General features: G+C 37.8%; 1 protein-coding gene across 1 annotated transcript in view; it reads left to right on the top strand.

Annotated features, from left to right (window-relative positions):
* COL14A1 (collagen type XIV alpha 1 chain) overlaps positions 1 to 15252 on the top strand; it is a 114539-nt gene that overhangs the window by 31207 nt on the left and 68080 nt on the right. The window contains exons 6-12 of the mRNA XM_032693881.1: positions 3685 to 3840; positions 4538 to 4657; positions 5995 to 6159; positions 6551 to 6712; positions 8115 to 8263; positions 8929 to 9058; positions 14094 to 14239. Of these exons, the coding sequence (XP_032549772.1) occupies positions 3685 to 3840; positions 4538 to 4657; positions 5995 to 6159; positions 6551 to 6712; positions 8115 to 8263; positions 8929 to 9058; positions 14094 to 14239 (1028 nt within the window). The remainder of the gene's footprint in view (positions 1 to 3684; positions 3841 to 4537; positions 4658 to 5994; positions 6160 to 6550; positions 6713 to 8114; positions 8264 to 8928; positions 9059 to 14093; positions 14240 to 15252) is intronic.

Raw genomic sequence — 15252 nt, 5'->3', positions numbered from 1 at the left:
CAAGCAGAAATGAGCAGACCAAGTCCCTGCCTCCTCAGTTAGCTTCCTGGCAGAGTGGAAAGTTCCTTCTGCCAAGTAATGCTAGGAAGATTGTATATTTGTTATAGAAAGTCCATTAATTTACTTTCTCCCCATAAAAATTCTCCACCAGTTGTAGGTGGACACACTGAAGACAGCTGCTGTTGTAAAATATATAAGCTCTTCTAACTATGTGATATGTGCAATTCTGTTATTTTTGCTTACCTAAAAATCACAGGCTCTGTTATTGTTTGTTGTGGAATGCAGCACTTGAAGTATAATAATGCTTTCTAAATAACATTTGGAAACACTATGCAAAATTGGTTAGTACCTGGTCTCTTCCCTGCTGTCCTGCCCTTGGAAGTGGTGAGTATTGTATAATTCAGAGGCAAGTGGGACCTTCCTTCTCACTGCTCATTTCTTGGTGACTGAGTAAAAGGGAAATAAGCATAACCTGAGTGCACTATTGAAACTTGTAGTGGACCTTATAAAGCTTTCAACAGTCAGTGTTTATATGGAATGCTCTCCTGTCATCCTCCTTTAAGAAAGATTCTTGGGAAAATTGCCTATTAAAATTCTGTCTAGATAGTTAAAATGTTCAAAATTATGCTCAAACTCTCCAGGAATTCATGACCATGTATGGTTATATGGAGAGATTATTGAAAAAGACATTTGCAGGAACTGGTAATGGAAACTGGCTAATCCCAGTGGGGTGCAAAAATTATTTGCTACACACTGTGGCTTTTAGACTAACTTTATAAACTAGGATGTCATGGTGTTTGAATTCCTATCAGGTTGTAAAGATTTCTATCAGTGTGTTATTCTGTTTAATATCTCACTGTTGTTTATTCCGTTTTAGGGAACTTTCTACAATTCTTTTAAGTACAACAAGGAGAAAACATAAGCAAATAGTGGGTGTACAGAAGTAACAAAACCTAAATGTTTTATGCAGAAAAGATTCAACAAGTATCTCCCACCTACGAAGAACGAATCAAATTTTCACACTGTGACCTTGCAGTACAATTTTGGATCAAACCACGTTTCTTTAACAAAAAAAATAATTGCATTATACTATTTGCTCTGATCTGATGATGTGGAAATAAAATATTGAAAGGAATGTCGTTATTGTTTTCTTTATTCTTTGGATTTTGCCTAGCTGAATGGATTTAGAAAAAACAATAAAAGCTTTTATTCACAAAGCCATCACTGCAGGATTAAAGAAGCCTTATAGGCAAAACTTGTTGGTATGAAATGATTAAGACCCAGAGTAATAACTGGGTTTCATACTCAGCATAAGATTTTAGAAGTAGAGAAGGAAAATACAGCTACACAAATCCTGTTATTCTCATTGGACTATATGATTAAACTGCTGTGATAATACTGAAAAGGTACATCTGTGCTGTAGTACAGCTGCTTGGATGTGTATCAGGGGTCCAGTGCTTTCATTCTTCCTGGTGTTGAGCAGCATTTTAGTTTGCCAAGAGTTCTTTTGAAGCTGGTGATGCTGATCATGGCCAGTGGGAGAATGGCACAATTGAACCGCATGTTAATGGAAGACAAATACTGCAAGTAATGCAGACTGATTAACAGGAAGTTCATTTGGCAAAGATATTTAAAACATTAATTTTGCCATGACCAGTAGGTTCCTATTAAATCACAAAACAGATTCAAGTCCCACTGAAATCAAGGGAATTTTTCCTGTTGACTTCAGTGACATAAAGATTTGGACCTCCATTGGATTTATCTTCCAATTTAAGATCATTTTTCTGATGATTACTAAATGTTCCCCAGTGTTGATACATTAAAATGTGTTGCCAATTCAAATAGCGTTGTCTTGTACTGTAAAAACTAAAATAAAATATTTGTTTTGGCATCTTTGTAAGTGGAATTTTTGTCATGTGTTTAGAACTCATTCTGCACTGCTAGCTGCACGTAGGAAATGTTCCCTGTTCTTCTAAAAACATTTGTAGTACATGTTTAAGACATTAACTGTAACTTTATGGACTGGATTTAATGCTCAGTGGATTTGCACTACAGTATGGATCTAACTGTTAATTATTACCAATTGAAGACCTTCTGCACATCAGATTGTTGTTGCTTGTGAGACTGTTGTTTTGTATTTAATGAAAAGATTGTCATTGATAATATGGTATCAGAATTTTCAGTTGCTAGCCTTGTGGTTTATTCCCTCTGTAACAGGAGAGCTTCTTGTGAGCTAATGCGAGCACCTTTTGGATTATTTCTTACTGAATTACTTCTTTTATTTGCTGAACATCTCTGCTCAAGATCAGTTAATTTCTAGCACTGTACTTGGTGATTCCTGTTAGTACCATGTTAGGTGTTGGTATTCTTTGTGAACTAATTTATGGAGTGGATCCTGACACAAATGATGAAAAAAATTGGACTGGAGCTTATTTCAGTAATCTGTATTTGTTTTTTACTGTATTCAGGACCATGATTTTCATCCCTAAATGGTTCATGATGCATCATGACTTTTCTACTAACCTACTTTGCTTTGCCTTTCCTACTTCCATCCTTATTCTATAGTCAGTCTGTTGGGGAGTTTGCTCTATTTGTACTTCAAATATACGCTCTTGCTTGTTATACCTGTGTAACATCATTCCTTTGTTTTCCTTCCCTACAATATGTGTCCACTGTTTCAGCAACTTTACTTTCACAGTCGCATAAACACTTCTGTTGCATGTGGCAGTTGTGTCTGAGGTTGTAGAAACCTTTTCTGTTCTCTTACTTCCCTTCCTGTCATTTTCTCAAACTGGCACTTCTGTTTAGATTTCTCAGTTGATTTATTGTGCAATTTGTGTCTAATCTCTACTTCCGTTTCCTCTGATTTATTTACCCATTGGTTTGTTAAACCTTAGAGACCATTAACATGCGTCTCTGCTAATTCTCATCATTTTTTTTAATGCTCTTGTATTTTTGTGTTTTACGTATATCTGTAAGATTAAAGCTTCATGTGGTGCTCATTCTCCTAGAGACTGTGAATTTGAATCTGAGGTCTTTGCATTTTACCTCTGCTGTATTGAGTGCCTGCTACTTAGGTTTAATACAGCAGATTCAACTGACCTCCAGTTTTGCTCTAGACTCCCAGGGGTGAGATTCACTTCTAACTTCACAAATCTACAGTGCCAGCTTATGGTTTTCTACAGAGCTGTTGAGATGTATAGAAACACCTGGTTTTCTATGTTGACTGTAAAAGGGGCCTTGACAACTGTTTTGGATGTCTGCATCTCTAGGTAGCTCTCTCTGCATTGTCTGTGTCTAAGGTTAAGTGTCATGAACTGTGTACTGGGACTGAAATTGTATATGTACATTGGGAATGAAAATGAACTGCTGGTTTGGTTGTGTTATATGGCAGTTAATTTTTTTCTTTCTCAAGTATTGTGTTTTTAGGAAAAGGATTTATTTTCATGGGTCTCCCAACAGTAATTTTGAACACTTTGATGAAAAAAATGGAGTAGATAATGGCCAGACTGTTCTATTACTGAATATAGAACAAACACATTTAGTAATTTTGCTTATTTCTCACTTGGACTATGGAAGAAAGCTTTAATTATTAAGCTTAGTGGGAGGAAGAAGGCATATATTTATTGAGTTACAATTTTATTGTTGAATTAATAATATTGTTTTAATTTTAATGATTTACAGGAAGCCTGTTTACCTGTAAAACTCCAGCAATTGCAGATATTGTGATACTAGTAGATGGTTCTTGGAGTATTGGCAGATTCAATTTCAGGCTTGTTCGACTGTTCCTGGAAAACCTGGTTTCCGCTTTCAATGTGGGATCTGAGAAAACAAGAGTAGGTAAGGTGCCATTGTTTTCCCTAATATTTCTTAGCAAAGTAAAAATGTTACCAGTTCAGGAGAGTTAACATCTTAATGCTACTTTTTTTGTGCAAGATTCATCCTCGTCTGGAACTAGCACTTCTATCATAAGAGTAGTGCTGCTGCAGTGTTTGTATTCCTCACAATTTACTGTGATCCTCAACTTAGGTAAATGCTAATGCAGTGGCAGTGGAAAAATAAAAACAGTGGAAACAGTCTTACTGACTTCAGTCAACATTAGCTCAAATCCTTGCAGTTTAATTTTCAGAGGAAGAATGTGCCAGTGGATGGCTTTTCTTTTGGTTTAAACTGGCTCAGATGTTATATTTGTGATCCACTACTGTTCAAAAGTGTATTAAGTAAAACTTTTTTAAAAAAAAAAGTCTTGAACTGTTAATAAACTCTGAAGAAGTTGAAGAAGTTGTCTACTTGTTTGCTTCTCATTTACTTAGCACTTGAGCAAAAGGTTTTGAAAGTTAACTGAGGAGTTGTCATGCAGAATAACTTCATACTGGTTTTTTGTTGTCAGCCAATGCAGTTTTTCTAGTATAGTAGCAGAGCTACTTACAGTAAGGTTGCTGTAGTAAGGTATTGGTAATCAAGTACATAAAGTGTAGATACTTCAAGAAAACCCACTCTGTTGTCCACTGAATTACCTTAATTTCTGGTTCTTTAGGTCTTGCACAGTACAGTGGTGATCCCCGAATCGAATGGCATTTGAATGCCTATGGCACAAAGGATGCTGTTTTGGATGCAGTCCGTAATCTACCATATAAGGGAGGGAATACATTAACAGGTACAGTGTATGTTTTAGCTCTTTCTTTTTAATAAAAACATGTTCTGCTGCACAGACTAAGAAGTGTTAGTGCTTATTTTGAAGGGTAAAAAGGATAGGGGTTTTGCAGCTTGCTAATGGCTTTATCCAGTGTCCCTTAAGTCTTTTCTAAGTTCTTGTCCATTGGCTTTACTGGATATCAGGGTAGGGTCTCATAAAACAAAGTGTACATGAACTCTCTGTGCTAGAAATAAAATCTTTTACCTGCTAGGAAGAAAATGCAAAATCCATTCATAATGTTCATGCACAGGACTTTATTCTGGAGAAAGAAAGAATGTTGTTTTAATATCTGACAACTGGCAGTACTAACTTTTCAAATGACCACCTGGGGCTTTTAGATTTCCATTGACCTTTGAGTAGTTAGAGCACTTAAGCCCCAGAGACACTTAGCGATGGATAAAGGGGGGATGCCTGACAGTCTCTGAATACAATTCCAGTGTCATCAAAGCAGCAGTTAGTAATGTTGGCTGTCTTGCCAGGAGAATGATATATCCAAAGACCCAGACATAGCTTTGAGTAAAGTGCTGTCTTCCTTTTTTTTTTTCTTCCAGTGGGTAGGGAAGGGGAGAAAGAATATGCAACAGCCTTTATTTTGGTAGAAGGAATGATTGCACAGGGACAAAGGGCAGAAGGACTCTACCGTGGTTCTAGGAATGAAATTACTGTGTGGTAGGAAGTAGTAAATTATCATGATTATTTTATGTGGATGTTAGAAGAAAGTGAGTTAGGAACCTTTGCTGCGGGACACTTAAGAGAGTTTTGAGATAGGAGCTCATCGTGACATGTCCTGGAGTTGTTCTTCTTTCCCTTTAAATACTTAGCATTTATTAAAATCAGATTCTCCCTAAGCTTAAATAAAACTCTTCTTCAGCTTTTAAATCAGAAGGAACAAACAAACAAAAGTTAAGATTGTCTGTATCCATGGGGATTTACTAAGCTATTCAGAACATGTGCTTTCATATAAGCAATGTAGGTAGAAGGAAAGGGAACTTCCTGTTCTAGCTTGGTAGAGTAAGAAAAAAAAGATGATGCATTTGCAGGAAGATCAATTTAGGTTACCACAGCCAGTTTAAAGTACATTGATTGATCAACTGGCTATTAAAAATAAATGTCATTTTCTTTGTAGTTTAGGCTCCTTGTTGCAATTTAATCTTTCAGTAAATAAATTCTTTTATACTTATTCTTCATCAAAAGGTTTCTCAATTTTTAAATTGAGTGGAAAAACAAACACTGTGATATTAGCAAAATTAACGGACATTTTCACCTCTTCAAGTCTTTAAAAATATTTTCTGTTTTAGGTCTTGCCTTAACTTACATTTTGGAAAACAGCTTTAAACCAGAAGCAGGTGCAAGACCTGGAGTATCTAAAATTGGGATACTCATCACTGATGGGAAGTCCCAAGATGATGTTATCCCTCCTGCTAAAAACCTCCGAGACGCTGGCATCGAGCTGTTTGCTATTGGTGTGTATTCTGCCATATCCATATATTGTGTCCCATTATACCCTGGTGTATTTGTATCTGTTACTCTCTAATTTAAAGAACTGTTCTTTTTCTGTCTGTGTCAAGTAAGTATCATTGTTAATTTATGTATTTTAATATGTTCTCCAATTCATTGCTGCTATAATTGGAATTTAGCAGTATATATGGATGCTACATTATCAGGAGACAGCTAAAAAGATACCACTTGTGCTGGCAGAAATGGAAGTCTTGAATTAACATCTTAACAACAATCTGCAGTTGGTCATTAAAATGAATAGAATTGGATATTAATAAGTTTTTATTAACAATCCCTCTGTATACAAGATTTTTTCTTTTTCATTGTGAATATTTTCATTTTTCTTTCCGATAAAAGGCGTAAAGAATGCAGATATAAATGAACTCAAAGAGATTGCTTCTGAACCTGACAGCACACACGTCTACAATGTGGCTGACTTTAACTTCATGCATACCATTGTTGAAGGTCTTACCAGAACAGTGTGCTCACGAGTAGAGGAACAGGAAAAGGAAATCAAAGGTGAATAAGAAACAAAACGTAACGTAACTTATGATGAACTTAGGGCTACAAGTCTAAGTTCTAGGCTGGCTTCTGGCTCTTAAGTCATGCTGTATATTCTGTTGCTTGCAAGAAGGTACATTGTCAGGGAAGTTATCCTAGGTATGTTTGATTCTTGCTTTGATATCTGTGATCTTTTGCTCTCTGTCTTTGATAGTGGTAAATGTTATGGTATTTGGTAGTACAAAAAATACAAAAATTCATTCTGCTGTGACTATTTCAAAGTGGTGGGTAAGGAAATTCTTTTTATTATACACAGATCTGGGGATAAATTAGTTTAACAGCTGCACATGGAATTGTTACATTTGTGCTGTGCTTTCCATCTCCTAACTTACTGTTTTTATTATCTCATAAGTTTTTAGAAGTTTCAACTATTTAGATTGCTTTGTCCCTTCCTGATGACAGCTTTTTTTCTCTTTTTTAACACACAAAAAATATATTTCAACACACAAGAAAAGATGGTGATGAAGAAAATTGCTCTTACATGAAAAAGTTTCCACTGACTACATTTCGTTTTTGCTTTTCTGAACGAAAGAAATGGCTATGCAAAAATGTTGCAATTTGCCAGAGAAACAGTTCTACGTGAGGAAATCCTTTCTGAAAGGCTCCAGTGGATTTTGTTTGTATTCTTGGTTTCTGATTCCTTAATATCAGAGAAATGCTGAGTGATTTTTCAATAAGCTGGAAATATATATCAGTAAGGAAGCTTGTCTTTCACAGATATTTCTACCTGTGCTATGAAGAAGTGTGTGTTAGTAAGGCTTCATTCCATCTTTTTGCTCTTTTATTCACCTGAAGACTGGAAGAAATACAGAACACTAGCTGTGTCTTGTAGAGGGAGTAGTCAGTTGAGAAATTGAGAGGGAAAGGATGAAAAAAACATAGAGAGATGAGACATCTTTGTGGAAAGAAATTATTGCCAGAGAAGATGACTGTTCACTGCATCTCTTCAGTTGGCTGACAGACAGCATATCAGTTTCCATCCTCAGAGGAGCACAGGAGATCACAAGATCACGTATGTGCTTGTATGTTTTTCATAACTGGGAAGAAAGCAACCTAGAACAAAAAAACCAAACCAGAAAGAAGGGTCTTGATAAAGTGATGTGAGGAAGGACAGGAAGGCTTAATTTTGTGTTTTGTCTTTTTCATTTAAAGGTTTATGAAAGACCGGGGAAGCTTTGTCCCGGTGAAACTCCATGTGCAGTACTCATTATGACTTATTTATTTCCTTGAAAATAACCTAAGTGAGTGTGTAGTAGCCACACTACTGATGAGGAATGATCTTTAGAGCTTCAGCAAATACAACACACCAAATAATCATTATGCAGAAGGGAATAAAAAAATTTTGTTGTCTCTAACCTAGGAACAATTGCTTCACTTGGGGCTCCTTCGGATTTGGTCACATCAGAGGTAACAGCTAGAGGATTCCGGGTTAGCTGGACCCATGCGCCAGGCAAAGTGGAAAAATACAGGGTTGTGTACTATCCCACTCGAGGAGGACCACCGGAAGAGGTAACAGGAGGAAAAGCTTCCCAGAAATTTTTAATGCAACAGCAGCAAGTAACCAGACAGGAGATCCATGGTCTTATTTTAAATCTACCCTGAAATTCCTTGTGTGGGCTCTGAAGCCCACTACAGAAAGGAGTAGTTTCTGTAGTGGGCTTTACACAAGGAGTACGGTGTAAAAATAAGCACTTTCAGGGGATGGGGTAAAATCTCTGCATTTTTCTTACACGTACAGTTACTTGAACCAGTTCTGTAGATTCCTCCTGCACCCGTCTGTTTACAAGAACAGAAGAGGTAGGAGTTGGTGGCAAGGCAGATTTTCAGTTTTAAGAAAATAATTATTCATAAAAGAAGATGATATGTGTGTACATTTTGGGACATTTACAATTTGTCATGCAAAATTTGGAGAGAGGTGATTATTTGAGTAGGACTTGAGCATTCTGGAGACGGAAAAATGCAGTGGAACAAGTTTCTGGCTTTATCTAACAACTTATAAAATTGAATGGAATGGCAAAGAGCAAAGGGATTGAACTAAGATTATATTTTGTCTCCTTTTTTCCTTTTTACGAGAAATGCCAATGTAAAAATTGCCTGGAAGAGGAATTGATTGATTTGAGGATAATATGGTTAGTTTGCTTAATGCATATTTAGTTAAATTTTCTTTTAAACAGGTTGTGGTAGATGGAAGCGTATCAACAGCAGTTCTGAAAAACCTGATGTCTTTAACTGAATACCAGATAGCTGTATTTGCCATATACTCAAATGCTGCTAGTGAGGGCCTCCGCGGAATGGAAACTACACGTAAGTATCTTTAGCATCTTTGTTGCAGATTTGACTGTCTGCATTTTATCAAACTGTGTAAGCGTCTTTTTGAAAAAGAAATACAGAAGGGAGTCTTTTTCAATTTAGATTATTTTAGTGCATTTGCCTTAAATTAATTTTAGTTTGAATTAATTCCGAGCTAAGTTCCTAAGTCCAAATTCTCCGTGAATATTTGAACACTGAGAAAGTTTTTATCTCTGGGATGAACTTCGAAGTCGATTGTATTGAACCCTAAATTGGAACATTCCTATATTTTGGGTGTGGAGCCAAACTTTATGAAGTAGGTTTGTGGCTGAAGATGATCTTGTGAGGGGAGAATTAGGTGGGACCAGAAATACCTGCATGTGATTTCCAAAGATTTTCAAAGATTACTGTATGTTTCTTCATCAATGATTCAATTATTTTCTGTCTGTAAAATGGTGATTTGGGATATTGTAAGACAATACATTTACAGTTTCGGGTATTTGTATACAAAATGCAGTTACTTTTTTTTGAAAATATTACAGATACTAGGATGGGAAGTAAAGAGGAACTTTAGAGTTCAGACTAGGAGACAGGAAGTCCATGTGTGGACTTATGTCCATATGGAGTGTATTAATAGCTGATACCTGCTGGAAGATCAGCACAGTAGGGCTAAAGCAATCTGCAAGACTTCTAGAGTGCTTTGACAACAACTTCCTGACACAATTGGTCAAGATGCCAGCAAGGGAAGGTGCTCTGCTGTAGCTGGTCCTTAGAAACAAGGAAGAATTGATGTGGGGAAGAGGATGTTAAAGTCACAGGTAGCCTTGATTGTAATGATCATGAGATGGTGGAATTCAGGATTCTAAGAGGAGGGAGGAGTTTAAAAAGGAGGACCACAATTCTGGATTTCAGGATAGCAGTCTTTAGTGTCTTCAGAGATGTGCTGGGAAGAAGCTGAAGGGATATGGCCCTGGAGAGAAGAAGGATCCAGACGAGCAGCTTGATACCCAAAGATCGCATCCTACAAGGTCAAGAAAGGTCCCTACTAACAAGTAGGTAATCAACCAAAGGTGACTGGAGACCAGCATGGATAATCAAGAAACTCTTAACAGAGCTCAGATATAAAAGGAAGTTTTTAAGAGATGGAAGAATAGGCAGATGACACAGAAGTACAGAGTTGCTGTCTGATCTTGCAGGGATAAGTGTAGGAAAGCCGGGGCCAACTTGGAGATGAATCTGGCAAGCGATGTGAAGAGGGAAACAACTTTAACCTTATGTAGTTCAACAAAGGGAAGTGCGAAGTCCTGCCTTGGGGAGCAACAACCCCATGTGTCAGTACACGCGGAGGGATGACCAGCTGGAAGGCAGCTCTTCAGAGAAGGACCTAAGGTCATGGTAAACAACAAGTTGACTGTGAACCAGCAAAGCACCCTTGTCACAAGGAAGGCCAGAGCCTTCTGGATCATGATTGAAAATGAAAATGAATCATTTTCATTAGAAAATGATTGTCAGCAGGTTGGGGGAGGTGATTCTTGCCCTCTGCTCAGCACTGAGGAGACCATAGCTGGATGCTGGGTCTTGTGCTGTGTTCCCCAGTGCAAGAAACGTGAACTTACTGTAGTGAATACAGTGAGCCTACAGTGATTAAGGGATAGGCACATCTTTTGTAAGAGAAGAGTCTGAGACAGCTGGACTGTTCAGTTTGGGAAGAGAAGGCTCAGGTGATCTCACCAGTCATGTCAAAATCCCTGATGCAAGGGAATGAAGAAGAGTGAGCCAGATGCTTCTCGGTGGGGCCACTAATAGGACAAGAGCCAATAAGCACAAATTAAAACCCCATGAAATTAAATTTGAACAGGAGAATATACAGTTTTATTGTGATAGTGGTCAAACAGTGGAATAGGTTGTCCAGAGAGGTTGTGGAGTCTGCATCTCTGGAGATATTTAAAACCCAACTAGAGATCCTCCAGTAGGGTCGCCCATGCCAGACAGATCAAAACCGTAGGACCAGATTTAATACATTCTTGGGCAGGATGAGCTCATTAGCCTCCTGGCAGTCATCCTAGGAGAAGGACAACTCCAATCCCAAACCCGGGCAGATGGAGCTCGCTTAGCCCTGTAAGGCCATCCATCTAAGAGAAGGTCACTCTAATCAAACCTACGTCCTGAGGACCTCACTGCCACTGTCCAAGCTCGCTCGGCCCTGGCAGATGAACCTCAGGATTAAAGGGTGGGTTCAGTTCCGCACACACTGTGTCTCACCTAAAAAATCCATTGCGCAGGCTTGAAGGCTGACATGACAAGAAAAGGTTCTGAGCAACCTGCTTTAGCTGACTCTGACTGAACAGGGAAGTTAGTTAGACCAGATGATCTCCAGAGGTGACTTTCATACTAAATGGTTATTCGATTCTGTGTCAGTGCTGATCTTCACAATCTGAAAATAAAACATAATAATATAAAATTATTTGAGACTTCTCAATTGGTCTCAGTCTCCCAAAATGTCATCTCCATCCATATTATACCCCACAACACAATGTTAGGACCTGTTTAATTTATTGAGGCAGAGGGAGCAGTCACATACTGAGCCAACAGGATTGTTTTGTACTGCACCTGGAATTCCTTTGAAGTCACCCAGTCAAGTTCTGACGGAGCCCAGTCCTGCTGGCTTTCTGAGATGTGATCAAATCATACCCCAAGGTCATGCAGCATCAAGCAATTTATACATCTGTCTTTGATAGTGTGTTGGAAGTAATGGTCTGACATGTGCAAGTATTAATCACTCCACATGCTAAAATATCTGCAATTTTAAAGTATTTTTTACTATCCTAATGGAGAATTATGGAAAATTGTACTTTACATTCCTGCCTTTGTGTGAGATACTGACAGATGAAAATAGTCACCAATTGCATTTGTGTTCATATAGAACACTGAAAATGGTTTACAGGTATGTGAAATCTGAATGGATGTATGTATAGGCATAATGTACAGATAATTAGAATATTTTGTGACTTTAATGGTTACTTCTAACTTGAAATAAATATGAAATCCATGCACATTTTAATTTTGCTGCAAATATATATTTTACCTGGTTTAGTTTATTCTAGTAACATGGATAAATTGAACTGACTAAAAACAACTGGTATAAACTAAACCAGCATTATCTACTAGATATTCATATTTGAGATTCTGAACTCCTCAGCTGAAAATTCCGGTAGAAAATACCACGTTTTATTTCCAGTCACCTCTTCATTAATCTATTATTATCTACATATATTATCTAATATATCTATTGCCAGGATATCTTCCAGTTCTGTTGAGAGATAAAATACAAGTCACAAGTTAGGAGGTATTTTTCTTATGGATTTTTAGAATCAAAATAAGGAAAAGGACAGGTGATGGATACTCTCTCTCTGATTCTGGGGCAGTTTGAGTAGGAATGAGACAATGTGGAACCAAATGCCTTCAGGATATCTCAACATGTAGTTTCTTGCTGTAAGTATCAGAGATCTGAATGGAGCTCTGAGCAAAGTACACTTGAAAATATTCATGGGCAGTTTCTCCCTGTAATAAGAGGAGTTGTGGGAATTCATAGGAATATAAATCAACACAAGAACAAGGATTTAAATAGGATGCAGGTAGGTTATTAAAGGTTTGGAAGTGTAGATGGGCAACCTGGAAGTAGAAACCTAAAGAGTGGCATAGGTTGAAGTTCTGCCACTGCTTACAGACTGAGTGAATGGCCTCAGTGAACAAGAAAGTATTAGGCTGGCTTGGTGTTGTACATGGGGAGTTAAGAGCTCTGTTAGAGCTTGTTGACCACAGTATAAGGGATAAACTTATTTCTTGGAGAAATCAGCTAGACAGGGTGCAGTTTTTGTTTGGACAAGGAGATTAGTGAAGCTCTGTGATTGTAGTTAGAATTTGTTGCTGAATCTTTGTTTGCAGATCAGATTCTTCAGAAGTATGCAAAGAAGAGCTTAATAGCAGCTTAACATCCAGCTTATTATGGTCTCTCTGAGTTCCTGATATTAAAGGCTTGATATCAGTTAGCAGTAGCCTTCTGTTTTTTTCAGACCCTTTCAGTCATTTTAGGGACTTAGAAGTTCCAAAGAAGAAGTCAAAGTTCCCTCATATCTCTCCAGTGACTGGATATTTTGGTGGGATCTGTAAATGGTGTAACAGCAGTTAAGAGACCTTGGGATGGTATTTTGTGAGAGGAAGAAAGTGAGGACAACAGGGAAGTGCAAAATGCTACTCTAAAGAGTTACAGAAATGCAAATAAATATTCAGGAACCCAGATTGGTGCTATGTTCTGGTATCAGTGCCTTAAATTCACAAGTAGACCTCCTAATATTGGTTGAATTTCACTCAGCCTGCTCTCACTTGCCAGGTTATTATTCACCATGATTTGCAATGGATGATCTTGCCCATATTTGCATTATCCCACTGACATAGGCCTGGGAACCAGTTTGGACAGTCCAGGCCTTAAACATGCAACAGTTTATAGTCTAAATATTTTGGCATGTGCAATGTGCTCATCCCGGATTTTCTCCAGAGTTTTGTACCTCATGGCTGTCACACCCATGCTCTGGCTTGGGAACTATTCCTAGCAAGAGCCATCCCTTAAAAATGCTAGTGGTTCCTAATAGCAACTCTGCATATTCTTCAACAGCGATTGGTAATCCTCCTTCAGATCAGGGAGAAGGAAGGGTGAGATCAGAACAGAGCAATTGGTGCAATTTGGTGCTCAAAGAACAGCAATCCTCCTGCTGGAAGTATTCAGAGCCATTTAGGACAAATAGCTGAAATGCTTTGTAAGGCATAGCTCTTCCCTGGCATTAGAATTGGTTTAGGTCATAATTTCCTTGTTTGTCTAGTTCTGTGATCTCTTATGTACCAATCATCTCTTCATAGTTATAGCATACAGACAGTACTTCCATGCGTGGAGATAGCTGTATGCCTTTGTGTTTCCTGGGGTAAAATAAACTCTTTGAATAATAGCTGGTTGTTCAAGTGAGACAACTGAATTGACTCTCTTGTTCCACTGTAGTCGCCTTGCCAATGGCATCGGATCTGCAGTTGTACGATGTGTCGCAGAGCAGCATGAGAGTGAAGTGGAACGGAGTAGCGGGTGCCACAGGTTACATGATCCTATATGCTCCCCTCACAGAAGGACTGGCAGCAGATGAGAAGGAGGTGATGTATTGTGCTTTCATTTGTATAGCAGTTATTAAAAAAATCAGTCTTTTAAAGAATAAACTAGTACGTGTCCTTTAACCTCCAACTTGATCGGCAAATACTTTGCAGTTTTTTTCCATGACTACATCAAGTACTGTATATGTTACAGGCTATGAATAAAGTGCAAGTGCCAGTTGGTTATTTTTATATGTCGTTGTCGTAAAAATGCAACAACTTCAACTGAATTTAAGTGACCCTTTTGAAATTATGTATGAGATGATACTGTAATCATTGTATAAGACTAACACTCAAAGGAAGAAAGAAAATAAAGTAAAACTAAGATATTTTCTAAGTGTGCTATCTGAAGAATATGAACTTTAGCCTTTGTTCTCATCAGGGCCTTTAAATGTAAATATCATTTGTAGGTCTGACCCTCATTGTTGTTTTCTTTTAGTTCTGTTCAACCTTTACTTTTAAATTAAAAAATAATGCCTTCCATCAAAAGTGATTTTAGAACACATTATTTAGAAGGAAAAGAAGGTGGGACAGGGTAAAGTCTAGTCTTTTGTCACTAAAATAGTGAAACCAATAGACTTTTCTAAAGTTGCTAGCATAGTTCCAACGGAACTTCTTATCTAGGATTTTAAAGTTTTTATGCTCAAGTTTCTGTATGTATAACTAAGATTATGTACAACATCTGCATTCAAGCAAAAACACTCAAAAGCATGCAGAGGCATGTGAGCTTTCAGTGCAGGAAGCTACTGAAAGCTGGTATAGACTTGTGCTGTCTGATAAATGAGTGGCTGTGAGTGCTGTATTCTGTTAAAAATGGGGCCTCCCTGAGAACTAGGTGGTTCAGGAGACCTAAGCTTTACCCTAAAGAAATAAATATAGTCAGTCTATGTGGCTCTCTGTGAAAGGTGAAGAAGGAAAATGATACACACCTTAAACAGCAACAAATCTGAGCCTCAGTGGGAATGGAAATCAGCTCCTCCAGTGATTTCATGTGATTTTCAGGTCTGTGACTGAAG

This window comes from Chiroxiphia lanceolata, chromosome 1 (genome assembly GCF_009829145.1).
Source record: "Chiroxiphia lanceolata isolate bChiLan1 chromosome 1, bChiLan1.pri, whole genome shotgun sequence".
In the NCBI taxonomy this organism is placed as follows: Eukaryota; Metazoa; Chordata; class Aves; order Passeriformes; family Pipridae; genus Chiroxiphia; species Chiroxiphia lanceolata.
The sequence above is the reverse complement of the archived record's forward strand: the minus strand, read 5'-3'. Positions and strand labels throughout refer to the sequence as shown.